The 27,040-nt window shown below is 49.6% G+C and overlaps 1 protein-coding gene across 1 annotated transcript in view; it reads right to left on the reverse strand.

The window, feature by feature from the left end:
• The window catches only part of LOC144681151 (dynein axonemal heavy chain 8-like), a 1,659,468-nt gene that overhangs the window by 1,025,282 nt on the left and 607,146 nt on the right, over window positions 1-27,040 (reverse strand). Inside the window, exons 23-24 of the mRNA XM_078542878.1 lie at window positions 24,343-24,562; window positions 22,523-22,883 (exon numbers count right to left, since the gene is read on the reverse strand). Coding sequence (XP_078399004.1) covers window positions 22,523-22,883; window positions 24,343-24,562 — 581 coding nt within the window. The remainder of the gene's footprint in view (window positions 1-22,522; window positions 22,884-24,342; window positions 24,563-27,040) is intronic.

Here is a 27,040-nt window from a genome sequence, read left to right on the forward strand (position 1 = left end):
GGGAACATCCTCATGTGCACCTTCAATTTCCCAGATTTTTCATGATAAAGGAAGCTCTATACTGGAAGAATAATTTTGTAAAATTATCCCTATATTCTAAAAGATAGAGTAAAAAAAGTTGTCACAAAGCAACACTTACTTGAAGACTCTTCTTTTCAGAGCATTTAATGACAGAGATGTACATTTCACTAATGCATCGATGAAATGATGGCTAAAATATGCATAAAGCTCTTTAATATCCTAGAACACATAAAATAGATAAAACAGAATAAAAAACACCTTGAGGATTGATAAAGTGGTTCATGATTATCTATTATTAATGACTAAATGAGCATTTATCATATAGATTCATAGAATTTTGAAGCCAAGAATGGGGCCATTTAAGCCATCACAAAAGTCCCAGCTCTCCGAGTCCCATTCATCTGTAGTGAAGGATGGAGATGATGATGACAAGGAGAGGCGAGTCAGTGATTAGAAGAGGGAAATGGCGACCAGGAAATAGGAGGCAGCAATCAGTGAAGGAATTAGGCCACAATTAGGAAGGAGTTTAGGAAGTGATTGGGTGCTGTGGGAGGTGTGATAGTGGTGAAATGAAATGGTGAACTGGACGGCTGGTGGCAGAGATTGTGGAGAGGGTCCAGATGGTGGTCATCACTGGCTCTTTGGTGCTGTACTCAGCTGAATGTCACCTTGAAATCATTGGCAACTGCCCTCATCAATCAAAAAAGCAAAATGCTGTGGGCAATGGAAATCTGAAATAAACAGAGGAAATGTGAAAAAACACAACAGGTCTGGCAGCATCTGTGGAGCGAGAAACAGAGTTAACATTTCAGGTCATAAACTCTCATCAGAACTGTTCTGATCAAAGGTTACAACCTGAAACATTGGGTTGAATCTTCCGATCTGAAGTTTAAGTTCAGTGGCGGGCAAGAAAGTGGGAGTGATTCCCACTGCTGGGAGGGATGGCTGAACATGCGCAATCTTGTGCTGTTTAGCTCATTACTTATTCATCATGGTAGAGCATGGCGAATCTCTGGTGGAAACGGCCGTTACCTCATGGCGTCGAAGGTCCAAAAGTGCCATATTTAATGGGCACCTGGACAGCCACTGCAAGCCAGTAGCTCCGGATCTGTGTTAACAAACATGTCTAAGGAAACTGTGGCCCCACAATTCAGTGATATCTCCCTGCAGATTCTCCTTCAGGCTGTCCAGGAAAGGCAGGATGTACTGTTTCCCCAGGGTGGGAGCAAGAGGCCCTCCTGCCTGACCATGGCAGCGTAAATGAAGGTTGCAGTGGAGGTTAGAGCCCATGGGGCCCAATCTACCTCACCCAGCATTGTAGGAAGAGGAGGAATGGCCTGCTGCATTCTGCCAGGGTAAATACACTGTCTGCTCACCATAAACTGACACTGTCATAAGGGCATCAGGCAGTCTAAGTGTGCAAGTGCACTGGGGTGTCACACACGGTCAGCACTGAATGTGTGCCAATCATACACAAGGGTTGGTGAAACAATAATATGGGTTCTTAATGACGGCGGGCTCTTCCGATACTGCCTGCCATGGCAGATCGCGATTCCCGCTAGAGGCTGGTGTGAAACCTATTTGCAAATCGTTAATTGGATGCAGATGAAGGCCCAGCCGGAATCTTCCCCCCACATCGGATTCTCCCCAACACCAGCAGGAAAACACACCAGTCCAGAACACATCTAGAGCAATGTGGCATGCAAAAGTCTGGTCAGCTTGCGGACATCCAATGAGAAGATGGAGGCCTCCAGCTACCAGACATCAAAGCACCATGTGCAGCAAAGGGTGGGTGGAGCTTCATCCACAGGGGTCCTCCACAAAGCAGCTTCCAGAAGGTGGGAGTTCTCCACGCAGCAACCTTGCTCAAGCTTCGGACTTACTTCCAGGGACTTTGCCATGGGTTTGGACCTTCTTCCAGGGACTTCGCTCAAGCTTGAGACCTTCTTACAGGGACTTCGTTATGGGTTTGGATCCTCCAGCCGCAGGATGGAAGGCAGCTGGAGGCACTGAGGTACTATTGGGTGGCAAGAGGCTGTTAGTCGGGGGGTGGTTAAAGAAGGCTAGGATAGGAGTGAAGATGTGGTGCAGGCGTGGAGGCCTAGAGGGGGCATTGGTGTTCAGAAGTGCTAGAAAAGGTATTACAGGGGTGTAGCAAGGCGGCAGAGGGAATGGAATGGGAGGTATGGAAGGGCCATGTTGGTTGCCAGGCATTAGGGGAGGTAGTTGTGTCCAGGTGTGAAGGAAGTGAGGGTTTTTGTCAAGTATGAAGGGGCATTGGGGGGGATGTCCAGGTGAAGGGGGAGGGGCTATATCCAGGTGTGAAGTGGTGGAGGGGTTACTCCTGGGGAGCAAACTCAGGGTAGGCATGGTACGAGGGAATGGTCAGGGTTAGAGGGAGTAGAGGGAGCCAGTAGGGTGGGAAGATGAGGGTGCAATGGTGTCGCGTGAAGAGGCGGCAAGGGTCATAGGTGAGGCATAGGTACACACGGATTTGGGGAGGTGGGCCTCCTGCGGGTCTCCTGAGGGCGGGCAAGTCAATGTAAACGGGGGTGGGATTCTCGGGGAGGAAGGAAACGTATATGTTCACCTGGACATTATCAAAGGAAAAGGGAGTGAGTTGCAGGGTAATGATGGGGAGGTCAAAGGTAATGTTGGGTGGCGGGGGAGGTGGTCAATGGTGATGGGGGAAAGGGTGTAAGTGACTGGGGGAGGGGAAATGATGCCAGAGCACAGGAAGAATGTCAGAACCACCATGCTGTTTTGGTCAAAAACTAAGTAGAGCCTCATGTTGGAAGCCCTGAGATACTGCATGGGTGCTGGTTCTGTGAATTGGTGGAAATGCAGATTATCTCTGCTGGACAACTGAAAGAAACACCAGCTAGACAATGCTAGGGACCTGGGATATGAGACTTTGATGGATGAAGGCTCAGCGTATGCAGAAGAGTGCTTGCACATGGGTCACAAAGGCCAAACCACATAACCTCTCCCTGCAGATTCACTCGAAGGGGTCGGGTGTCCACAGGAGAGGTGGTGGATGGAGGGGGAGGAGCTTCTCTAAGCCTTAAGAGCTATGGTGAATCAAAACAGTGGACATTATTACAGTGGAAGTGATTATATTTACATAATTTATAACAGTGACAATCATTTGTTTACCCATGCAACCAGTTGTGATCAAAATTTCTTTATTTCCCATCGCCTACTGCTTCTTCCAAGTGCTCCCCTGACATCTGCAATAGGGGTGGAGGCAGCATGCTGACTAATGGCCCTGTTGCCTTTGATGACTATGGCGGCTGTCCTCTGGAGAGCTGAGGCCTGGAGGGCTTCCTTTGGCTGGCCTCCTGTGGGCCAGCTGCTCCTTCTGTAAGGACAGAGGATGAGGTTGAAGGGGTCACAGGAAAAGGGGACTCAGAAGGTCCGTACTACCTCTGAGGTTCCTGAATGTATGATCTGGGGTGTCCAGTTGCCTCTCCTTTGGGTGCCTGAAGGCCCAAACCTGACTCCTTGAGGGAAAGGGGCCCTTGGAGGGAGGTCAAGGTGCCTTTTCTTGTCTTGCATGCCAACTGCAAAAGCTCCCCCATGGCTACTGCGGTGGAGTGTAGGTGTGTGCTCATCTCCGGCAAGATCTCCTGGACTAGGATCTCCATGGAGTCCGCCAATGTCCCCATGGAGGTCTTGAGGCGTGCACAGGACAGAACCACAGGAATGCACTGCCTGAGAGTATGGTGGAGGCAGGTTTAACTGAGGCACTCAAGAGGGAATTGGATTGTTATCTGAAAAGGAAGTATGTGCAGGGGTATGGAGAGAATGTATTAGGTAAATTGTTCCTAGGGACAGCTGGTGCAGACAGAATGAGCCAAATTGCCTCCTTCTGTACTGTAACAATTCTGTCATTCTGTGAACATCAAGGGAAGGTGGTTAGATTCTCTCTTGTTGGAGATAGTCATTGTCTGGCACCTGTGTGGCGCAAATGTTACTTGCCATTTATCAGCCCAAAACTTAAATGTTAGTTAGGTTTTGCTGCATGCACACATGGACTGCTTAGTATCTGAGGAGTAGCAAATGGCACTGAACACCACACATTTATCAGCGAATATCCCCACTTACAGCCTTATGATGGAAGGAAGATCATTGTTGAAGCAGCTGAATATGGCTGGGCCGGGGACAATACACTGAGGAATTCCCGCAACAATGTCTTGAGGCTGAGATGATTGTCCTCTAACACCCACAACTATCTTCCTTTACACTAAGTATGACTCCAGCCAGTGTAGAGTTTTGCTCCCAATTCCTATTGATATTAATTTTGTTAGGGCTCCTTGGTGCCACATTCCGGTGAAATGCTGCCTGGATGTCAAGTGTAGTCACTCTCACCTCACTTCATTGAACATTTATAAAGCTCTGCTTAGGCCACAGTGAGAGTACTGTTTCCATTTCTGGTCACCACATTCTTTTGGAAGGATGTGAAGGCCCCTGAGAGTACGAAAAGAATATTTACCAGATTGTTTCCACGGGTTAAATTTATGCACAAAATGTGAACACTTGTTATTAAGACACAAAGTTTTTTGACATGAAGTTGTACTTACCTTCTTGGCAACAGACAAGTGTTAAATCATCACTAGGCAAACTATCAACTTCTTTGTCTCTTACAAACTTAGGGGATGAATTTACCTTGGCATTCTCCTCTACCTCTGCTATAGCTCAGTTTTGGAACAATGGAAACCCTGGGTTTTCAAGGTTCCTGCAAATCTTAGGTGCAAGTTTTGGTGGCTAAGCAGAATCCCTTAAGGTTTATTGCACAAAGAATATGATAACCTCACATTTCTTGTGTTCCTTTCCTCAATCATTAGTCCATTACAAAAGCACTTTCTACCTTTTCAAACTCCTCATTTTTTTTGAAGTGATGAATATCTGGTTTAACAGGGCCACGGATCTTAAAAGATATATGTTCTTCTCGGTGACCCTCTGTAAATCCAACTCGTCTACGCTCTATGTCAAAGGATACAAGAAAGAAAGTCTGAGACACAAAGATGTAACTAGCATGATTACTGTTTAAATTCATGCCAAGTGCACAAGTAATATCCATATCTCTAAGCGCAAAAATAAATATTTTAGTCCATTTAAGAAATGTGTAAATAAAATCACACATGTTCAAGAAAGATTAAGTAGAATTTGGTTGTTCCTGAAATTAAGAATTATTTGTAAATTTTAAATATAGTTTTTCCAACTGGATTTTGCTGCTATTGGCAGGTTGTTGGTAGAGGGGAGGACTTCCATCCATTGCTTTCATTTCACTTTAACCCTGTCCTATTTTCCTAAATTAAGGCTTACAGAGCAAGGGAGGAGGATCCAGCCAATCATATCTCCTTGGGATCTAAATTCATAAGCATTTGAAACCAGATGTAATCTATTCAACATGCAACCAAGACAAAACATAATTGAGAGTTCTGAGAATCATGTTGATTTTTTCCTGATATCTTATCATCACTGCCTGCCTGAGCTGAAGACACAAATAGGGTGCCCTGGCAAGTTCATCTGTTGGGGCTTGACTAATTTCAGCTGGCATCTGAGCTAACCAAAACAGATGGTGTGTTTGGCAGTGGTTGGATGTGAGAGGGAAGTGGGAAAGCATGAATTAGCAGTGGCCACAGCATTAAGGTGGAGCACATCTGTTCCCCCTGCCTCTACATGCAGGGTTATTTTGTGGCCTAAAAAAGTCATAATAGAATAGAAGGCAGAAGAGGCTCATGTGACTGAATGGCCTATTCTTGTTCCTAAGTCCCTCTGCACTTTCAGGCAGTAAGAGGACAAAACACTGCCAGATACTCACCAACCCAAACACCTACAGGAATTATTCTCAAAGGTAGCATGGGTTAATGGTAGGATTACACAGCTGTAACAATTTCTCTGATCTATACTCTGATAAGCATAGCTCCTCGCTAATAGTACAAGGTAATACAATTCTTCCTTATGTGTCTTCTCCATTAATTTGCAGAATCGGACAGAGTCAGCATGGATTTATGAAAGGGAAATCATGCTTGACAAATCTACTGGAATTTTTCGAGGATGTAACTAGTAGAATTGATGAGGGGGAGCCAGTGGATGTGGTTTATTTGGACTTTCAGAAGGCTTTCGACAAAGTCCCACATAAGAAATCGGTGTGTAAAATTAAAGCGCATGGGATTGGGGGTAGTGTACTGAAATAGATAGAAAACTGGTTGGCAGACAGGAAACAAATAGTAGGAATAAACGGGTCTTTTTCCGAATGGCAGGCAGTGACTAGTGGGGTACCAAAGGGATTAGTGCTGGGACCCCTGTTATTCACAATATATATTAATGATTTAAATGAGGGAATTAAATGTAATATCTCCAAATTTGCAGATGACACAAAGCTGGGTGGGAGGGTGAGCTGTGCGGAGGATGCAGAGATGCTTCAGTGCAATTTAGAAAAGCTGAGTGAGTGGGCAAATGCATGGCAGATGCAGTATAATGTGGATAAATGTGAGGTTATCCATTTTGGTAGCAAAAACAGGAAGGCAGATTATTATCTGAATGGCTATAAGTTGAGAGAGGGGAATGTGCAATGAGACCTGGGTGTCCCTGTACACCAGTCACTGAAGGTAAGCATGCAGGTGCAGCAGGCGGTAAAGAAGGCAAATGGTATGTTGGCCTTCATAACCAGAGGATTCGAGTACAGGAACAGGGATGTCTTGCTGCAATTGTACAGGGCCTTGGTGAGACCACACCTGGAATATTGTGTGCAGTTTTGGTCTCCTTATCTGAGGAAGGATGTACTTGCTATAGAGGGAGTGCAGTGAAGTTTTACCCAACAGATTCCTGGTATGGCGGTACTGATGTATGAGGAGAGATTGAGTCGATTAGGATTATGATTGCTGGAGTTCAGAAGAATGAGGGGGGATCTCATAGAAACCTATAAAATTCTAACAGGACTAGACAGGGTAGATGCAGGAAGGATGTTCTCGATGGTGGGGGAGTCCAGAACCAGGGGTCACAGTCTGAGGATATGGGGTAGACCACTTAGGACTGAGATGAGGAGAAATTTCTTCACCCAGAGAGTGGTGAGCTGTGGAATTTGTTAGCACAGAAAGTAGTTGAGACCAAAACATTGTATGCTTTCAAGAAGGGGTTAGATATAGCTCTTGGGGTGAAAGGGATCAAAGGGTATGGGGAGAAATTGGGAGCAGGCTATTGAGTTGGATGATCAGCTATGATCATAAAGAATGGCGGAGCAGGCTCGAAGGGCCGAATGGACTACTTCTGCTCCTAGTTTCTATGTTTCTACGTAACTTCTGCACTCAGCTCAGATCATTAGATTATGGGGTAAATTTTGGTCTGGGTCTGTAACCGCTCATTCTTCTAAACTCCAATGAACATAGGCCCAACCTGCTCAACCATTACTCATAGGACAAAGCCCTCATCCCAAGAATAAGCCTAGTGAACCTTTTCTGAACTGCCTCCAATGCAATTTCTCCTTAATGAAGGACAGCAAAACTGTGCACAATACTCTGTGTGGTTTCAACAATGCCCTGTACAGTTCTAAGATTCTATGATTCTACGGATTAAAATGGCATTTTCAAGCAAGTACCACAAAGATTGTATCTTCCTTGTTCAACTGCACATTGCCAATTGCTTTCCTGAACTCATTATAATACGAAATAGATAACTCCTCATGCAGTAAGGGGTTGCACGGAAAGGAGATGATGGGTGGAATTGTCCCAGGTTTGCACAAAGTGCGGTAGCGGGCAGGAAAGCCGATGTTTTACCCATCGGCCACAATGGTGGGTTTTGGCACTGCATCATCCCATTCCCTGCACGTCCCTCATTAACAATGAATTCCTGAGAAAAATGCTGGATCGCTGGCTGGTTGGCCTCTGATTTGCCTGCCCTGCCGTCACCTCAGGCTTTCTGTAATCCTGACGCCCATACACTGGGCTAGCACTCTCTAAGACATCAGAAGCTGCTGCAAACTCATGGCTGCCAAAACGAGGAAACATGCTGCCTCCTTCAGGCATCTACTGGACACAGTGGAGGTCTGCTGTGAAGTCCTCTATCCCTGCTCTGGGTGAAGACCAGCAAGCAAGGCCATCAAACCAGCACGGGAGGTGGTGGCAGCTGTAGTCAGCGCCAACACCCTGCAAAAGAGGACAGCCACCCAGCACCAAAAGAGAATGAGTGACCACCTCCATTCTACCAGGGTAAGTCACACTCCTCATCACTCTCAACTCACACACTCACAAACCCATCATACATCCACAGGGTTCTCACTCATTGTCAATTCAAGGGACATCACCATTCACTCTCAAACACACCTTCATCTGCCCTGCATATCGAACCCTCATCCTGTCCATGGCACCACTCACCATCCACACTTGTCATCTGGCCTGGCAGGTGTCCTGCTTACACTCTCTCCATCTGTATTCACGGAGGACAAGCTGGCATACAACAAAAGGGAGAGGTCGCAGACTGGTGGAGGAATGCTTGACATCAAGGTCCTCACAGAGTTTGAAAATGGTCATCCAGCTGGCCAGCGATGATGTGGACCATTCCTGTGCTGATGGTGAGGCTGGGGGTGCTCAACCAAGTGAGGAAATCAGTAGTGCAATATTCATCAGACAACCATGCTGTGAGTCAGTTCTGCTGTTCCGTAGTTCCCTGCCATGTATCTACTTCCTTTGGCAGACACATCTGGGAAGCAACCGAGCGGCTCAATGAGCATGTCCTTGGCTCAAGCTCCAAAGCCACCTCGGAAGAAGAATCTGATGACACTCCAATTGAAGACCTGGCCCACCAACAGCGCAGCGACACACACCTCAGTGGGACATTGTTCTAGAGGAGCTTCAGGGTCACAATCTGGTGAGCATGTTGCACTGCCTGATCCACAGCAGGTGGCAGCAGGAACTTCCCAGGTTTCTGGAACTCGGAGGGCTGCTGGATGCCAGAAATCTGCTAAGTCCAAGTCAGATGAGGAGCCTCTGGACTCGGTCATATCTCAGTTACTGAAGCTGCAAAAGCAAGCTCGGGAACATCAGGAAGGGATGTCTGCTGCACTCCTCAGATTGCAAGGCACGGCGGAGGAGTCCGTCCACCTTCAGTCTGAGGTGATAGCGCCAGCATGTCAACACATCAAGGTTACCATTGGTAGGATGGTGGCCGCCATGAAGACCTTGCTCCAGGACATTAGTCCTGCTGTGCTATGTGGGCTGAGCTCCATCGCTGATGCCTTAATTGGCCTCCAACAGTGTCAATGCAATGGGGGTGCAGGGCAGCTCAATCTCACTCCAGCTTCTCCTCCTCAAGCAGTCAGCCAGAGGACCTAAGGCACCCATAGGGAGGAGGATCAGTAGGTACACACCCCGGGGCCATCCGCCCAGGTGACTCTGGGAGTGTCTGGCTCATCTGAATCCCCTTTTATTGTGACCCCAACAGCTCCAGCTCCTCAGACCAAGGAGGGTGCCACTGCCATACAGCAGGACACCAAAAGCAGGCTGGTGCCCTCCAGGACTCGGCCCTCCAGAGGACACCCGCCAAGGTCATCACAGACAGGCGTAACAGTCAGCAGGCTACCTCCACCTCCGTTGTGGATGTTGTGGGAGCACCAAGATGTAGCGGCAGGCTTAGGAAGGTTAAAAAGATGTAGTTTCAGAGCTTGGACATGGGTGTTAACCACTTGTACTTAATGTGTTCGCTTTTGTAAATAAACTCCCAAGGATGTCTCATTGCCTATGGCTCCTTGTTATGATGAGCAGTGTTCATGACACTCAGATGTGAAACCTTGGTTCCTGTACAAGATAAAGGCAGGTGTCTCAGTCCAGGGCCTCTTCCCTGTGCAGTGTGCAACTTTCAGACCAAAGTGATGTTTTGGTTCAACACACACTGGACACATTAGTGATGCCTGTACCTTGATGGTGCTTGTCATTGCTGCCAGAATGTCATGGGCAAGCATCACAGAGTTCAATCATTCTCTCTCTGCGCTCTCAACGCATTTGAGGTGGGGCTGGCCTTCCATTCCTTCAGCATCTGTAAATGGGTCAGGTGCTGAAGGCTGGCAAAGGATCAGGTGCATTCAAAGTTGCACGGCTGCATCTCCATGATATGAGCCTGATCACAACCAGACAGGATTAAGACATTCACAGAGGCAATGTGAAGATTATGGTGTATCCTCACTGCATGTTGTCATCATCCTCCTGGAATCTAGCAACTATTAAGGCTTCCACTTGTCTCTATGACATAAGCCTTATCACAAAGGGTATGTGTGCTGCCATCAGCCACACAGGAGTCAAACGTTCACTGATGCAAGGTGAGGATGTTAAGACTGTCCTCACTGCATCTCATCATGACCCATCATGAATCTTGCGGCTATGAGGCCTCCCAAGCATGCCTGCCTCATCTAACCAGTGCAATGGCCTTATCGCCGACACCTTCGCCTTCAAGGACCTCATCATCATTATCCACTTTGACATTCTCCTCAGCGAAGGATACGTGCAACTCTTCTATCTCCTCCTCAGCCATATCCTTCCTACCCCGTTGCAGTGCCAGATTGTGGAGCCTGCAGCAATCAACGATGATGTGCGACACCCACCAGGGACTGTATTGCAGTGCTCCACAGAAACCTCATTTTGTAAATGCCTATCTTTTGTTCCACCAAAGTCCAGTTCGCGGCATGAGCCTCGTTGTACAGATGCTCTGCTGCAGTTTGAGGCCAACGCATGGGTGTCATCAGTCATGGTCTCTGTGGGTAGCCCTTATTCCAGAGGAGCCAACCCTGCAGTCTCTCTGGACCCTGGAAGATGTCAGGGATCTGAGACCAGCTCAGGGTGTAGGAGTCATTGACACTCCCTGGGAATTGTGCATAGACCTGTAGGATGCATCTGTGGTGGTTGCACACCAGCTGAACATTCGGAGAGTGCAAGTCCTTGCAGTTGATGTCGTTGACTGCTTGTTGCCAAGGAGATCTAGGCAGCTCACGAGTGTGGTCAATAGCACCCTGCATCTGAGGAAAACCTGAGATCTGTGCAACTCCAAATGCTCTTGCTTCCTGGCTTTCCTGATCCTGGGCGAAATGCACAAACTTCTGTGCCTTCGTGAAGATGGCATCCTTGACCTTCTGGAGGCACATGTGCATGAAGGCTTGTGAGATCCTGCACAGGTCACCTGTGGAGCCCTGGAAAGAACCACTGGCTTAAAAATTGATCACCACGGTCACTTTCACAGCCACTGGCAATGGATGTCCTCCATGTTCGCTGGGCCAAATCCTGTAGCAGGTGTCATGTGTAACCAACCAGTTCCCTAGACATGTGCAGACTTCAGCAACATTGTTTCTGGGTCATCTACAGAAATGATAGGCACCGTCTATAGACCCTGGCTCTAGAGAGGCACCTACTAGCGATGCCTCACTGTGGATCTTCAGCTACGTGTGCAGCAAGCCCTGCAGCCCTTTTCCTTGGGGAGGTGCGCCTCCCTTTGTCGAGCCAGGAACCTCTACCATTATTTCTTCTTCTTCCCTGGTCTCTGTAAGCCATGAGGCAAACCACTAAATCATAAGGCTCCATGATCCTGATGTGCTCATGCAGGGTGACAGAGAGAAACGTGTGGGTTAGCATGAGTGTACTAAAAACCTCTCTTGGTTAAGTCTGAAGGCCCCTTCATGCATGCAGGAGAGTGCTGGCTACCACTTGGATGGCCAATGTGTAGTGTGCTCATTGACTGTCCAAAACCCCGTCCATCTCCATCCTACTCAACTTGACAGATTGGTGGCAGCTTCAGCCATTGGACAGCATGCTGTACTCTCAGCTCATGTGCAGGCATTCTCCTAAGGTGCACTGCAAAGCTGTACTGTTAGCTTGAACCATAATGGATACTGGTCCAAACCTTAATAAAGACATTGCAAGGAGCTGTGAGTGTCTCCACCAGTGCCTGCGCTATGGCTACCTTTCGCAAGAGGATTTTAAAACTTGTCCAGTCAGCTAATTGCTCTGCTGCCCCCTAAAACACACATTCATTTGCAGTGTGCACCCGAGGCATGAAGAGTTCTGGAGCATTTGGTCGCACTTTCATGCTTTTGTGTTGCTTGAGTGGGCAGAAAAGGTTCAGACGCCCAACTCCAAGTGTGTTAATGGAGCTCCAGAATGCCCACTTTTGAGAAGCATTTCCAAGGGTGTGGCTACTTCCCTCATCCCCCTCCCCCTACCCTCACTGCATGTGCTTGGATGCTTTCTTCAGTCTGTTCTACCTTGCCCCCACCCCCCGGCATGAGTATTTCCTTGAGTCTGTTTTGCCTTTCCCCAACACCACCCCACACCCAGCCTGATCCGCACTGGAGTTCTTGGCCTGGCACCACACTGATAGCCAGCCAGGAAAGACCGACTTGCCTGTGCCCCCAGCAAATATGCAGCGCCTGTTTCTTGATGTCCTACAGGCGATGCTCGCAAGTGCTGAGCAAGGTTGTGTGCATTCACCTCTGAATTCCTGTCGAAGTTCAGGTCGCCAGCAGGCAGTCGTGAAGCACGCCATTCTGAAGAGATGCTGATATAGGCAGTAAATTTGATGTGAGGGGGATGATTCCGACGTGCAGGGTGTATAATTAGATGCAAATGTATTAAAATTACGTCCTTGATGTGCGGCGATGGGAAGCGCGGCCCGCCATTGACCGGTGGAATGGGCGTTCCCAAACTGTTTCACAACGGAATAAAAATGATTTTTGGCCTTCTCGCCATATTGTTCCCCAATCCTCCTCCCGCCTGCCATAATAGCCAAGTCAACGGGGCCAGAAAATTCCGGCCGATGTCTGAGTACAACAAAGACACAGCATGAAGTGGAAATTTGGTTCTTGTGGGAATTTGGTGCAGAGGGGAAAGAGGTACTCCTTTTTCTAATGTTTTCCTGCCTTCAGTAGCTGGTGAGTCTTCTTCCTTTGACTCCAATGAAGAGAACATAACTATCTGTTACTTCAGCTGTGTAAATTAATAGCTAATTGATGAATCAAATAAATAAGGTTAGACAGACATGGCAGACATGATGGTGTGATATCACTGCAGCATGTGGGAATCTGTGGAACACACCGCAATCCCAGGCAACCATATCTGCAGAAAGCGTCTGCAGCTTATGCAACTTTGGTTCTGATTTGCTGAGCTGGAGTCTGAGTACCAGACACTGTGAGTCTCATAGACTCATAGACGTCTACAGCACAGAAGGAGGTCATTCAGCCCATTGTGTCTGTGCCAGTCAACAAAGGTCTGAATACACTAATCCCATTTTCTAGCGCATGACCAATAGCCCTGGAGGCTATGGCAGCGCAAGTGAATATCTAAATACTTCTTAAATATTACAAAAGTTTCTGACACAAACACCCTTTCAGGCAGTGAGTTCCAGACTCCCACTTCCCTCTGGGTGAAAAAATTTCTCCTCAACTCCACTCTTAGCCTTCTACCTCTTACCTTAAATCTATGCCCCCTGGTTATTGACTCCTCTACTAATGAAAAAAGTGCCTTCCTATCCACTCTATCTATACCGCTCAAAATATTATACACCTCCATCAGGTCCCCTCTCAAACTCAACTGAGTCAACAGGGAGGGGGAGAGTTACCTGGACACTTTGTTCCAGGAGGCAGTCACACCCCATAGGTTAAGCAGAACTTTAGGGTTGATCAATGGTCAGTGGCAGGAGGGTGTGACTGTGAGTCCAGCAGGTATGGGGAGCCAGCATGTAGTGATGGAGGAGTCTCAGCCTCTTGTCCAGCAGGTTCTGGCTACCTGTATGGATGAGGAGAAGGACTGTAGGGTGGATGAGTGGACTGACAATGCCATTCAAGTGGCAGGACCAAAAATGAATGTGGTGATGATGGGAAACTGCATAGTCATGGGAATAGAAACTTTTCTCTGCAGCCGGGACTGGGAGCTCTGAAGGCTGTGTTGCCTGACCAGTGCCAGGGTCACGGCTGGAGACGAATTTAGAGAGAGAGAGAGAGGATCCAGTTGTCATGGTCCACATGAGAACCAACAACATAGGTAGAACCAGGAATGAGGTTCTGCTAAGAAAGTTTGTGGAGTTAGGGTCCAAATTAAAATGAAAACATCAAAGGTAATCATCGGTAGATTGTTACCTGAGCCATGTGTGAATTGGCATAGGGTCAAACTAATTAGAGAATTACATGAGTGGCTCAAAGACTGATGTGCGAAGAAGTAGTGTCAAATCTTGTGGTACTGGCATCTAGACTCAGGGAAGAAGAAGCTATTCCATTGAGATGAGTTCCATTTAAACTGGACTGGGGCCAGCCTCCTGGCCGATCGTGTAACTAGGGCTTTGGACAAATTTTCAAACTAACAGAGGGCAGGAGAAGGTTTGAATGAAGGAAGGTTTAGAAATCCAAAGAGAAAGGTCGAGGTGCAGTGATGTGGTTAAAGACAAGCAGAGTGGGACAGGAAGGCACCGAGAATGTAATGTAAATTGTATATCAATGAATAAGGTCATTGCAGGGAACAGGAGTAAAATAATTAAATTAAAATGTTCTTAATCTGAATGCACGAAGCATATGCAATAAGATAGATAAACAAGTGGCAAATAGGGACAAATGGTTTAGATTTAATCATCATTACTGAGACAAGGGGTGGAATTTTCTGTGACTGCTGACATTGGGCATGTTTAGTGGCATGAGAAGACAATATGGCGATAAGACCAAAAATCGGTTCCACGATGTCATGAAACCAGTTTGTAATCATCCACTCCACCTGTCAATGGCGGGCTGCATTTCTCACTATCAGACGTTGGGAGCCTCATTGTAATACATCTGGATATCATTATAAGCCCAGCCTGCTGGGATCTCCCCACGCTGGATCATCCAAACACGTTGGCCTGATTGCACACTGTGTTTCACAACAGCATATATAAGGCGTGCACCTGGCGGCTGTACTTCGAGGGTAACTTGGAGGTGAGTGCACAGTAACTTTATGCAGCGCTCTCCAGGGTAGCCTCTTGGACTTCAAGGTTGAGGTGCCGTGCATTCAGGCGAGGGCGCAGGCAAGTAGCTTTTTCCCAGCTGGCTGACAGTACAGTGCCAGGGCAAGGGCTGCCCTGCGGTGGAGTGAGTTGGGGGAGGGGTGGTGGGATGCAAAGGCTGCACTGCAGTTGAAGCAATATGGGGGGATAGGCAAGGGCTGTACAGTGGTTGATGGTAGTGCACAAGCACGTGCAGGGCGGGGCGGAGGGAAGCGGCCACATATTAGGGAAACCTTGTATAAAGTGTCCCAAGAACCTCTCTTGGTTAAGTTTGAAGGCACTTCTAGCTGAAGACTGTAACAAATGCTTCAGCCTTATCTTTTGCACTGATGTGCTGGGCTCCCCCAACATTGAGGATATTTGTGGAGCCTTCTCCTCCAGTCAATTGTTTAATTGTCCACCGCCATTCATGACTGGATGTGGTAGGACTGCTGAGCTAAGATAATTGGCTGTGGGTGCTTAGCTCTCTCTATCACTTGCTGCTTATGCTGTTTGGCAAGTAGTCCTGTGTTATAGGTTCACCAGGTTGACACTTCATTTTTAAGTATGCCTGGTGCTTCTCCTGGCATGCCCTCCTGCACTCTTCATTGAACAATGGTTGATCCCCTGACTTGATAGTAATGATAGAGTGGGGGATATGCCAGGCCATGAGGTTACAGATTGTGTTCAAGTACAAATCTGCTGATGGTGATGGCGCACAGGAATATATCATGGGTGCGCAGTCTTGAGTTGCTAGATCTCTTCGAAATCTATCTCATATAGCATGGTGGTAATGCCACACAACATGTTGGAGGGTATCTTCAACGTGAAGGCGGGACTTTGTCTCAGTTATATAATAATAACAATTATGCGGTGGTCACTCCTACCGATACTGTCAAGGGCAGACGCATCTGCAGCAAGCAGGTTGGTAAGGATGAGGTCAAGTATGTTTTTCCCTCTTGCTGGTTCTCTCACCACCTGCCGCAGACCCAGTCTAGCAGCTATGTCCTTTAGGACTCAACCAGTTCAGTCAGTAGTGGTGCTACTGAGCCACAGCTGGTGATGGACATTGAAGTCGCCCACCCAGGGTACATTCTGTGGCCTTGCTTCCTCTATTTGGTGTTCAACATGGAGGAACGCTGATTCATCAGCTGAGGGAGGGCAATACGGGTACTCAGCAGGAGGTTTCCTTGCCCATCTTTGACCTGATGCCTTGAGACTTCATGCGGTCTGGAGTCGATGTTGAGGAATCCCAGGGCAACTCCCTCCCGACTATATACCACTGTACTGCCACCTTTGCTGGGTCTGTCCTGCCAGTGGGACAGGATATAGCCAGGGATGGTGATGGTGGTGCCTGGGACATTATCTGTAAGATATGATTCCATGAGGATGACTATGTCAGGCTGTTGCTTGACTAGTCTGTGAAACAGCTCTCCAAATTTTTGCACTAGCCCCCAGATGTTAGTAAAGAGGACTTTGTGGGGTCAACAGGGCTGAGTTTGCCAATGTCGTTTCTGTTGCCTAGGTCAATGCCAGGTGGCCTGTCCAGTTTCATTCCATTTTCGAGACTTTGTGGCAGTTTGATACAACTGAGTGGCTTTCTAGGCCATTTCAGAGGGCATTTAAGAGTCAACCACATTGTTGTGGGTCTGGAGTCACATTCGGCCAGACCAGGCAAGGACGACAGATTCCTTTCCCTAAAGGACAGTAGTGAGCCAGATGGGTTTTTACGCCAATCGATAATGGCTTCATGATCATCATTAGACTTTTAATTCCAGATTTTTATTGAATTCAACTTCCAACATCTACCGCAATGGGATTCAAACCCCGGTCCCCAGAGCATTGCCCTCGGTATCTGGATTACTAGCCCAGCTACAATAGCACTACGATATTGCTTCCCCTAGTGACTTAGCTGTATGTTTGGTGATGCACAAAGAGTGGAGACAAAGGAGATGAGAGTGACGGAGGCGCCTGGCTGGGCAGAGGAAGGAGCAGCACCCTCAGGAAGAAGGGGCGGCTGAGGCTCCCACATATGCCGCTGAAGAGCCACAGTGAGCTGTCGCCGATCGGTGCCTAGCTAGACCCATGGTCTACAGACATTGCCTTTCATTCCTACAGATGACCGAAAACCAGTGTTACTGAAGACGGCGCATGTCTAGGGAGCTGGTTGGTCACATCTGGCAGCTGCTGCAGGATTTGGTGCCACGGGGACATGGAGGATATCCACTGCCAGTGGCCGTGAAAGTGACCGCGGCACTTAATTTCTATGCCAGTGGCTACTTTCAGGGCTCCACAGGTGACCTCTGTGGAATATCACAAGCCTCCGCCCACTAATGCATCCATGAGGTCACAGATGCCATCTTCACGAAGGCACACAACTTTGTGCATTTCAACCAGGGCCAGGAAAGCCAGGGTGTAAGAGCAGATGTAAGATTTTCCCAGATCTCAGGTTTCCCATAGGTGCAAGTGCCATCAACTGCACTCATGCGATTCTCAGGTCTCTGTTGCAACAGACAGTCAACAATGTCAACCGCAAGGGCTTCCATTTGCTGTATGTTCAGATGGTGTGCGACCATCACAAATGCATCCTGCAGGTCTGCGCATGGTTCCTAGGGACTGTCCACGACTCCTACATTCAAAGTTGGTCACAGATCCTTGACATCTTCCAGGGTCCACAGAGGCTGCAGGGATGGCTCCTTGGGGACAAGGGCTGCCCACAGTGACTGATCATGCCTACACGGTGGCCTCAGGCTGCAGCAGAGCATAGATATAACAAGACTCATGCTGCAACTCCCACTTTGGTGAAGCAAAGCATTGGGATGCAAAAAATGAGGTTCTGGTGCCTGGACCGGTCTGGTGGAGCCCTACAATATGGTCCAAAAAGGGTGTCATTCATTGTCGTTGCCTGCTGTGCCCCTCACAACCTGGCGCTGCAATGGGGAGAGGAGCTAACTAAGGAAGAGATGGAAGAGCTAGACATCTCCGATGAGGAGCACGTTGACAGGGATGAGAGTGAGGAGGTCCTCCTCGATGACGATGATGGCAATGAGGCCATCGCCCTGGCTAACTAAGGCAGGCCCGCTCGGGAAGCACTCATAGCTGCTAGATTTGTGGAGGATGATGACAGTAAGTAGTGAGGAGGCACCATAGATCCTCACATTGCATCTGTGAATGTTTGACTCCAATCTGGTTGATGGCAACGCACATACTGTCTGTGATAAGGCTCCTGTCATGTAGACACAGCGGAGGCCCTAATAGTTGCTAGATTGCAGGAGGATGATGGTAACATGCAATGAGGACACTCCATAGATCTTCAATCGCCTCTGTCTGGCTGAGGGCAGCTTGCTTACATTCTGTGATCAGGGTCATATCATGGAGACGCAGTTGTGAAACTTTAAATGCACCTGATCCTAGTGAACCTTTTGCGGACTGCCTCCAATGCCAGTACATCTTTCCTTAGATAAGGGGGCCAAAACTGTTCACATTATTCTAGATGTGGTCGAACTAGTGCCTTGTATAGTTTCAGCAAGACCTCCCTATTCTTATATCCATTCCGTTTGAAATAAAGGCCAACATTCCATTTGCCTTCCTGATTACCTGTTGAACGTGTGCTAGCTTTTTGGAATTCATGCACGAGGACCCCCAAATCCCTCTGTGCTTCAGCTTTCTACAGTCTTTCTCTATTTAAATAATATTCAGCTCTCCTATTCTTCCTGGCAAAGTGCATAACCTCACACTTTCCCACGTTATATTCCATCTGCCAAGTTTTTTTTTCCCAACTCAATGAACCTATCTATATCCCTCTGTAGACTATTTGTGTCATCCTCATCACTTGCCTTCCCACCTATTTTTGTGTCATCGCAAACTTGGCGATAGTACATTCAATTCCCTCATCCAAGTCACTAATATATATTGTAAATAATTGTGACCCCAGCTCTGATCTCTGTGGCACTCCATTAGTTACAGGTTGCCATTCTCAAAATGCCTCCCTTATCCCAAATCTCTGTCTTCTATCAGTTAGCCAATCCTCTATCCATGCTAATATACTACCCCCAACACGATGGGCTCTTATCTTATTGAGTAGCCTTATGTGCGGTATGTAATCGAACGCCTTTTGGAAATCCAAATATATTACATCTACTGGTTCCCCTTTATCTATCCTGCTTGTTACCTCCTCAAAGAATTCTAATAAATATTTCAGGCATGATTTCCCCTTCATGAAGCCATGCTGACTCTGCTTGATTAGATTATGCATTTCTAAATGCTCTGCTATTACATCCTTTATAATGGACTCTAACGTTTTTCCAATGATGGATGTTAAGCTAACTGGCCTGTAGTTACCTGTTTTTTGTCTCATTTGTTACATTGGCAGTTTTTCAGCCCTCTGGGACTTTTCCAGAATCTAGGCATTCTTGGAATATTACTACCAGTGCATCCACTATCTCTGCAGCTGCTTCCTTCAATATCCTAGGATGTAACCCATCAGGTCCAAGGGACTTATCGGCCTTTAGTCCCATTAGTCCCCCTAGTACTTTTTCTCCAGTGACAGTTATTGTATTTATTTCCTCCCCCGTTTTTGCCCCTTTATTATTCAGTGTTTTTGGAATGCTATTGGTGTCTTCTTCCATGAAGACTGATGCAAAGTATTTATTCAACTCCTCTGCCATTTCCTGGTTCCCCATTATTATTTCCCCAGCCTCATTCTCTAAGGAACCTATGTTCACTTTGGCCTCTCTCTTCCTTTTTAAGTATTTAAGAAGATCTTACTGTCTGTTTTTATATTACTTGCTAGTTTACCTTCCAAGTTTATTTTCTCCCTCTTTATTATTTTTTTGGTCATTTTCTGATGGTTTTTAAAACTTTCCCAATCCTCTAGCTTACCACTAATTTTTGCATTTAAACATTGTATGTTTTTTCTTTCAATTTGATACACTCCTTAACTTCCTTGGTTAAACATCAAGTTTATCCCCCTCCTATGAGGTCCTTCTTCCTCACTGGGATATATCTTTGTTGGAAGTTATGAACTATTTTCTTAAACGTCTGCCATTGTTCATCAACCGCCTTTTCTGCTAAACTCCTTTCCCAGTCCACTCCAGTCAACTTTTTTTTTATTCGTTCATGGGATGTGGGCATTGCTGGCTAGGCTAGCAGGTATTTCCCAGCCCTAATTGCCCTTGTTCAACTCTGCCCTAATTCCTTTGTACCTGCCTTTATCTTGTGCAGAAACCAAGGCTTCACATCTGAGTGGCACGAACATTGCTCATCATAACAAGGAGCTTATGATGATTTTAGTTACAATAGTGACCGTTATGTACAAGTGATTAACACCCATGCCCAGGCTGCACTTACTGATTGGTCTCAGCTGCAGCTCATTACTGCCTGAGTTGTGTGCTGTTGCTGTGGTTGAGCTTGGTGCTGGCTGTGGCTGTTTCTGCTGCGTGGGATTTCCTGTGGCTGTTCCTGCTGCTATTTTCCTGTGGCTGTTTCTGCTGCTGTGGGACTTCCAATGGCAGTTCCTTCTGCTGCAGTATTCCTCTGGCTGTTCCTGCTGCTGTGGTGTTTCTTTTTAGTCCTCAACTGGATCAAGAAGACTGCTGCCAAAAAGGCAACTGCAGCTGCTGCTATTATAGCCTGCCAATGCAGAGTGGGGCCTTGTAAGGCCCAGCAAGGGCTAAGAGCCTGGGAGTGGGAGTTTGGGGAGAGCCGGAGGGGAGAGGGTCCGACTCCAACCAGAGGGGGAGGACTTTTGCTGCAAGAGGTGGGTGCCTGGGGGAAAAGAGCTGTCTTTTGTATGTCTGGTTGTCTGCAGGGGGAGGAATAGAACATCCAAGCAGGGAGAGCTGTGAGAGACTGAACTTTGATGGGAAGAAGACCTGTACTCTACTCTGCCCTCTCTTGCCTCACTTGGATTAACCAGCGCTGCCCAGAGCCAGCTGCATCTATAGACATTTACCATCATTCCTGAACTGTGCTTGGGCAGTGCTAGCTGCCCAGGTGAAGACTCTTCCTGCCCCTGCAGCAGAACATTGGAACCTCCACTCCTGCCTCAAGAAACACCCACCCCCTCACCCTTGGCCTCTCTGTCTCCCCCTCCCCGCCTCGCTCTCCCCTACTCCCATTTCCCTTTGTTCTGTTTGTTTTGTATATTTCACCTGTATCGGAGTGGGTGTAGCGCTCCCTGATGGCGGTGACAACATCTTTGCCGGTTGTGGAGCCCGCTTAGACCACCTATGTGGCGGCAGTGGCCTCTCGTCCCCCGCATTTCCTGCGGCCCCATGACCATTTAAATTGCTGACATGTCAGCTTGGGGTGAAGTGCTACGCCCACCCCACAATGACCACCAAGGCCTGTGTAAAGGCACTGGCCGGAGTTGTCGGCCCCTCGACCATAGTCACAGCCTCAAAATGTATGGGAAGCCCGTATCCTTCCTAAAGGCCGAGCGGGCGGTGCACCTCGCCCTCAGAAAGGGACTCACAGAGGGTGGGATGTTCCTGGTGGTGGATCCTCTGGAGGCCACCGTCCAGAGGCTCATATTATCTAATGTCCCGCCCTTCATCCCAAATGGGCTCCTTCACCCCCACCTTTGTCATCTGGGGAGGTGAGGTCGGGGGTGGCGCCAATCCCACTTGGCCTGAAGGAGGCCAGCCTCCGTCACATGTACTCCTTCCGGTGCCAGGTATTTTTACGCCTGGCCCGGGAGGAGTTCACCGAGGGGGGTTTTGATGTCTTTGAGGGGACTGCCTATTGCATTTTTTGGTTGGCGGATGGCGTGCAGTGCCATGCCCACAAGAGGGTGGGGCACATGAGGAGGGACTTCTCCAAGGCCGCCAACACCATCCAGGTGGCTGCAGCTGGCACTGGCGCTCCTCCCCCTGCCACCACTCCATCCTTCTCCCCACAAGGGGAGGTGCCTCCGGCAGCCACGGCCATCTTGGCTGCTGGCGTGGCGAGGGTGAGACACCACGCGCCATAAGGTGTGTAGGAAGACCCGCCGCCTGGAGGCAGTCCGCCAGACCCCAGAAACCCGCTGTGATCTCCAAACCATGGAGGACTCCGGATTGTGGAGACAAAAATCATTCGGCCCCGAAGTCATGAGCACTTGCGCTCCCGAGCCCGTCTGTGCCTCAGCACCATGTCCTGGGCTCGGCGTCATCTCCGCACGGTTTCCTGGGTCTGGCGGCGGTAGGGCGGGCAACCCTGAGCCGGTGGTCCTATTAAAGAGGGTGGACCTGCCCAAACCCAAGAGGCAGACCGTCTGGAGAGGCTGGACAAGGCGGCGAGGACCTCACAGACGGAAATCTCCTCAGCCCCCAGCCTGCCCCGGAAGAGACACCACACCTTGGAGGGGGAGGACCCCATGACTTGCAAGGTCAGATGCATCCCCTCCCCAATGTTAAGGGTGTGGTGCCTCCACCCCGTAAGTCCTTGCTCTGCCCTCTGGGGGAAGCCCAATCCCCTGAGCAGGGCCCCTTGGGGGTTGGTGAGGGTATCACCACCCTGATCCACATTATACCCCCGAGATGCCATCTGGCTCGCCAGGGGACTGCAGCAGTCCCTTCATTGCCCCGACAACTGGGTCATTGGGCGGCAGTAGCAAGGAGGGCCTCATGGCTCCCTTCCAACCTTTAGCGCCAGGCACCTCCATACTAGGTCTGGAGCTTTTTCTGGACTCGCTGGGCGACCCGGTGCCTGAGGGGGAGCGGGGCTCTGAGCCACCGCCACCCTTTGGCCCATATCCCCAAGCGGAAACTAGAGAGGACCCCTCTGCCCTTGATTCTGGGGATGGGATCGAGCTGGAGGTGGAGCCGGCTGGCCAGTCCAAACCAGCTCCCGTACTCAATACGGCAAAGGGGTTGGAAGCTGGAGGCGATGACCTGGAGGAAGACGGAGTTTCGGTGGTGAGTACCGGGGATGACTTAGAGTAATTGTTGGGTGAGGTGGTGGATCCCCTGGTGCCCCCCTGCCGATTCTCCCCTCATCCCTTTACGGGAACTCCAGGATTTTTTAGCAAGTAATCGCGGTCACCAAGACAGGGTCCAGTCAGCCCTGGACCAGTTGCATTCTTTTCCTCTTGTGCTCTGGTTCACCCGCAAGGCCCTCAAGGCCCCTGGGCTGGACCGGAACGTGAAGAGGAGGGTCCACACTTTTTTCACTGGGCCCCTGAAGGAGAGGAAGGATTAAAATAGTCCTCTCCTTCTTGCACTTTGCATGAGGCAATGGTAGCACATAATTCTGACAATGAAGACTACCACAGCTAGCCTCAACATCGACGGCAGCAGGGATGCACAGTGCAGGTTTCAGAACTTCTCAGTCCTCAGGGATGGGAAGTATGTGGTGTGCTGCCTGCAGGAAACCCATACCGTTCTGGGAGACAAAGCTACATGTTCCTGGAGTGGCGAGGGTGGCGTCTACATGAGTCACCTAGCCTCCAATTCTGGCAGGGTGGCAATCTTGTTGGATCCACATTTTCAGCCAGAGATCTTGGGGGTCAAGGAGTCGGTGCCAGGCCAGCTGTTGCACCTTATTTTGTGCCTAGGGGGCGTGGCGCTTCACTTTGTGAATGTGTATGCTCCCCTGGGCATGCAGCAGCAAGCAAGCTTCTCCATCAATGCGGGCGAATGCATCATCCTCGGCGAGGGGATTGCAACTGCACCCTTGGGGCCAGGAACTGTCTCGGCGCCCAGTACCACTCACTAGGTGTGAGTAAGTTGAGGGACCTGGTCAGGTCCTTCAACTTGGTGGACGTCTGGTTACAACTCCATCCTGACTCCAGCATTTTCACTTTCGTGTCACCTGGAGTAGGAACGTCCAGACTTGACCACCTTTATGTTTCCAAGGCGTTTGTGTCCTGTGTTCCGTCGGCTTTTGTGCGGCAGGTGCCATGCATGGACCACCGTCTGGTGTGGGCAGAACATGTTCTGTTCTGCGCTCGGACGGGGTCTGCATACTAGCAGACCAACCTGCTGCTGGAGCACGAGCAGCTCCTGGACTCGTTCCGTCGTTTCTGGGCTGGCTGGAGAAGGAAGCTGGGAAGCTTCCCCTCCTTGAGGCTATGGTGGGACGTGGGCAAGGCTCACATCCACATCCTCTGTCAGGAGTACGCGAGGCGGCTGACAAAGAGGTGGAAATCCAGAGCTGAGGAGTCGGAGAAGGAGGTGCTCGACCTGGAGGCACGTCACCGTTAGCCCAATGCAGACCCGGCCCTGCGGCTGGCATGCGAAGAGAAGAAGGGAGTGCTGCAGTACCTGCAACTCGTCAGGTCTTGCAGTGCGCACGTAATGTTGCGGATCCAGTTCCTCAAAGACCTGGACCGCGGCTCCCCCTTCTACTCACTGGAAAAAAGGCACGGGGTCCATCAGCAACTCCTTACGCTGCTGACCAACGAAGGATCCCTTGTCTTGGATCCGGAAGGCATCAGAGCCATTGTCAAATCTTACTTCACTGCCCTGTTCTCTCCAGACCTGTCCAGCGAGGATGATCGCAGAGTTTTGTGGGACGACTTGCCGCAGGGTCTGGAGTTCTTCAGGGCGTTCTGGGGCCTCCTGGGGAATGACTGCGTGGGAGACCTGGGGGAGAGTATCGCCACCAGGGAAATGCCCCTCTTGTGGTGCAGGGCCATGATTGCCCGCTACCTAAGAAGGGGGATCTCTGCCTCCTCAAAAACTGGTGCCCGGTCTCCCTCCTTTACACGGATTACAAAATCTTTGCCAGGGCAATGTCATCTCGCCTTGGCACCATGCTGGACCACATGATCCATCCTGAGCAGTCCTACACAGCCCTGGCCGCACCATCTTTGGATCCATTCACTTTTCACAGAGGACTGGTCTGTCAAGTGCCTTCCTGTCTCTTGACCAGGAGAAGGCGGTCGACAGGGTGGATCACGAGTGTTTATTCGGGACTCCTGCGAGCATTTGGGTTCAGGACGTATTTCATCACCCGGATCTGACTTCTGTACACTGATGTAGAGTGTCTAGTTAAGGTTAACGGGTCCCTGATGGCGCCTCATCACTTTGGGAGAGGAGTGCATCAGGGCTGTCCCCTTCCTGGTCAATTGCATTCTATCTGCTTGGAGCCTTCCCTGCGCCTCTTGCTGAGGGGGTTGTTGGGGTGGTTCTGCACGGGTCGGGCATCGGGGTGGTCTTCTCAGCTTATGCTGATTACATGCTCCTCATGTTCACCGACCCGGCTGACCTGTGGAGGATGCACGAGTGCCATGAGGTCTAATCTGCCACATCTTCTGCCAGGATCAACTGGGACAAGTATTCTGGACTTTTGGTCGGTCAGTGGCAGATGGATCCCCTACCCTAGGAGCTCAGACCTTTCACCTGGAGCAGGACCAGCCTCCTCTACTTGGGGGCCCACCTCTGCCCTGCTGAGGAATCCTGGCCGGCAGGAGCTGGAGGCCAAAGTCACCACTCGCCTACGGCACTGGACAGGACTGATCTGAGCGCTGACTTACCGGGGTCGAGTTCTGGTCAAAAACTATCTGATTGCCACCATGCTGTGGTGCCGGCTAGTCACTTTGACCCCTCCCCTGGACTTTGTCACAAAAATCCAGAGAATGCTCGTCGAGAACGCTCGTTGACTTCTGGGACAAAAGGCTGCACTGGGTCGCTGCTGAGGTTCTGAGTCTCCTGCTTAGGGAGTGCAATCAAGCGCTGGTGTGCCTATGCTGGCGTTCCGCAAACTGAGTTGCTTTGTGGAAATGCCCTCCATGCCCTCTAGCATAGCGCGGAGGGGTTTCCTGTATGGGCTGCTGCTGCACACCCTTCATTTCCTTGCCCTCACCCGCCGGCCGGACAGGCCCTGGCGTGCCTTGTTGCTGTCAGGCAACGGAGACTCTCAGTGGGGGGCCCTCTATGGAGGTGTTCTCCCACTTTCCATCATGGGCCTGGCGGGGAGGGTGTTGCATGCAGTAGTCCATACAACCACAGATTGTGTCAGTTCACAGACTCCCAAGATGCCTGCATCTTTTGCGTCCTTGTGGAGTCCGTGGACCAAGTATATGTTAATTGTTGTAGGCTACACTCCCATTTCAGTTATTTTAAAAATCTTTCACTGTTGTTTTGTTTGCACTTCAGTCCCACGCTCCTCATCTACGGGCACCCAGTACGGAGGGGGTCTGGGAGAGAGGAGGACCACCTCGTGAACCTGCTCCTGGGCCGGGCCAAGTTGGCCATTAACAGGTCCAGGCAGCGGGCGATCGAGGGGGTCGTCCAACCCAACTGTCTGCCTGTCTTCCGCAGCTATGTTCACGGCCGGGTGTCCCTGGAGAGGGAGCACGCGGTGTCCACTGGCACCATCGAGGCCTTCCATGCTCAGTGGGCACCGTGGGGACTGGGTTGTTTAATTGACTCTGTTAATCATATTTTGTCAAGTTTCCTTTAAATTTTGTCTTTGTTTTTTCAGTTTCTCTTTAAGGGGCTGCCTTTTACTTTGTTCCTGGTTTTGTTAATTTAGTTTACTTGGTTGACACAAAAGAGTTACATTTTCTTAACCTTCCTAAGCCTGCCGCTATGCCTTGGTGCTCCCCTGACATCCACAGTGGAGGTGGGGGCAGCCTGCTGACTGCTACTCCCTGTCCCTTGGTGGGCATCTGCTGGAGGACTGGCATCTGGAGGGCACCCCCACCCCTGCTTTTGGGGTCCTGCTCTGTAGCAGTGGCACCCTCAAACTTGTGGAGCTGGAGCTGCTGGAGTCACAGGAAGAGGGGATTCGGCTGGGCCAGACATTTCCAGAGTCACCTGGGTGGATGGCCCCAGAGTGTGCACCTGCTGATCCTCCTCCCTATCCGTGCCCGAGGGCCCCTGGTTGACTCGTTGAAGACAGGGGGTAGCTGGAGTGAGATCAAGCTGCCCTGCACCCCTCTCGCGTACAGACTGCTGGGGGCCAACTATGGCATCAGCGATGGAGTTCAGCCCACGTAGCAGTGCACGATCGATGTCCTGGACCAAGGTCTTCATGGTGGCCACCATCCTACCAGTGTTGCCCTTGGTGCATTGGCATGCTGGTGCTATCATCTCAGCCTGAA

The sequence above is a fragment of the Cetorhinus maximus genome, chromosome 5 (genome assembly GCF_964194155.1).
Source record: "Cetorhinus maximus chromosome 5, sCetMax3.hap1.1, whole genome shotgun sequence".
Lineage (NCBI taxonomy): Eukaryota > Metazoa > Chordata > Chondrichthyes > Lamniformes > Cetorhinidae > Cetorhinus > Cetorhinus maximus.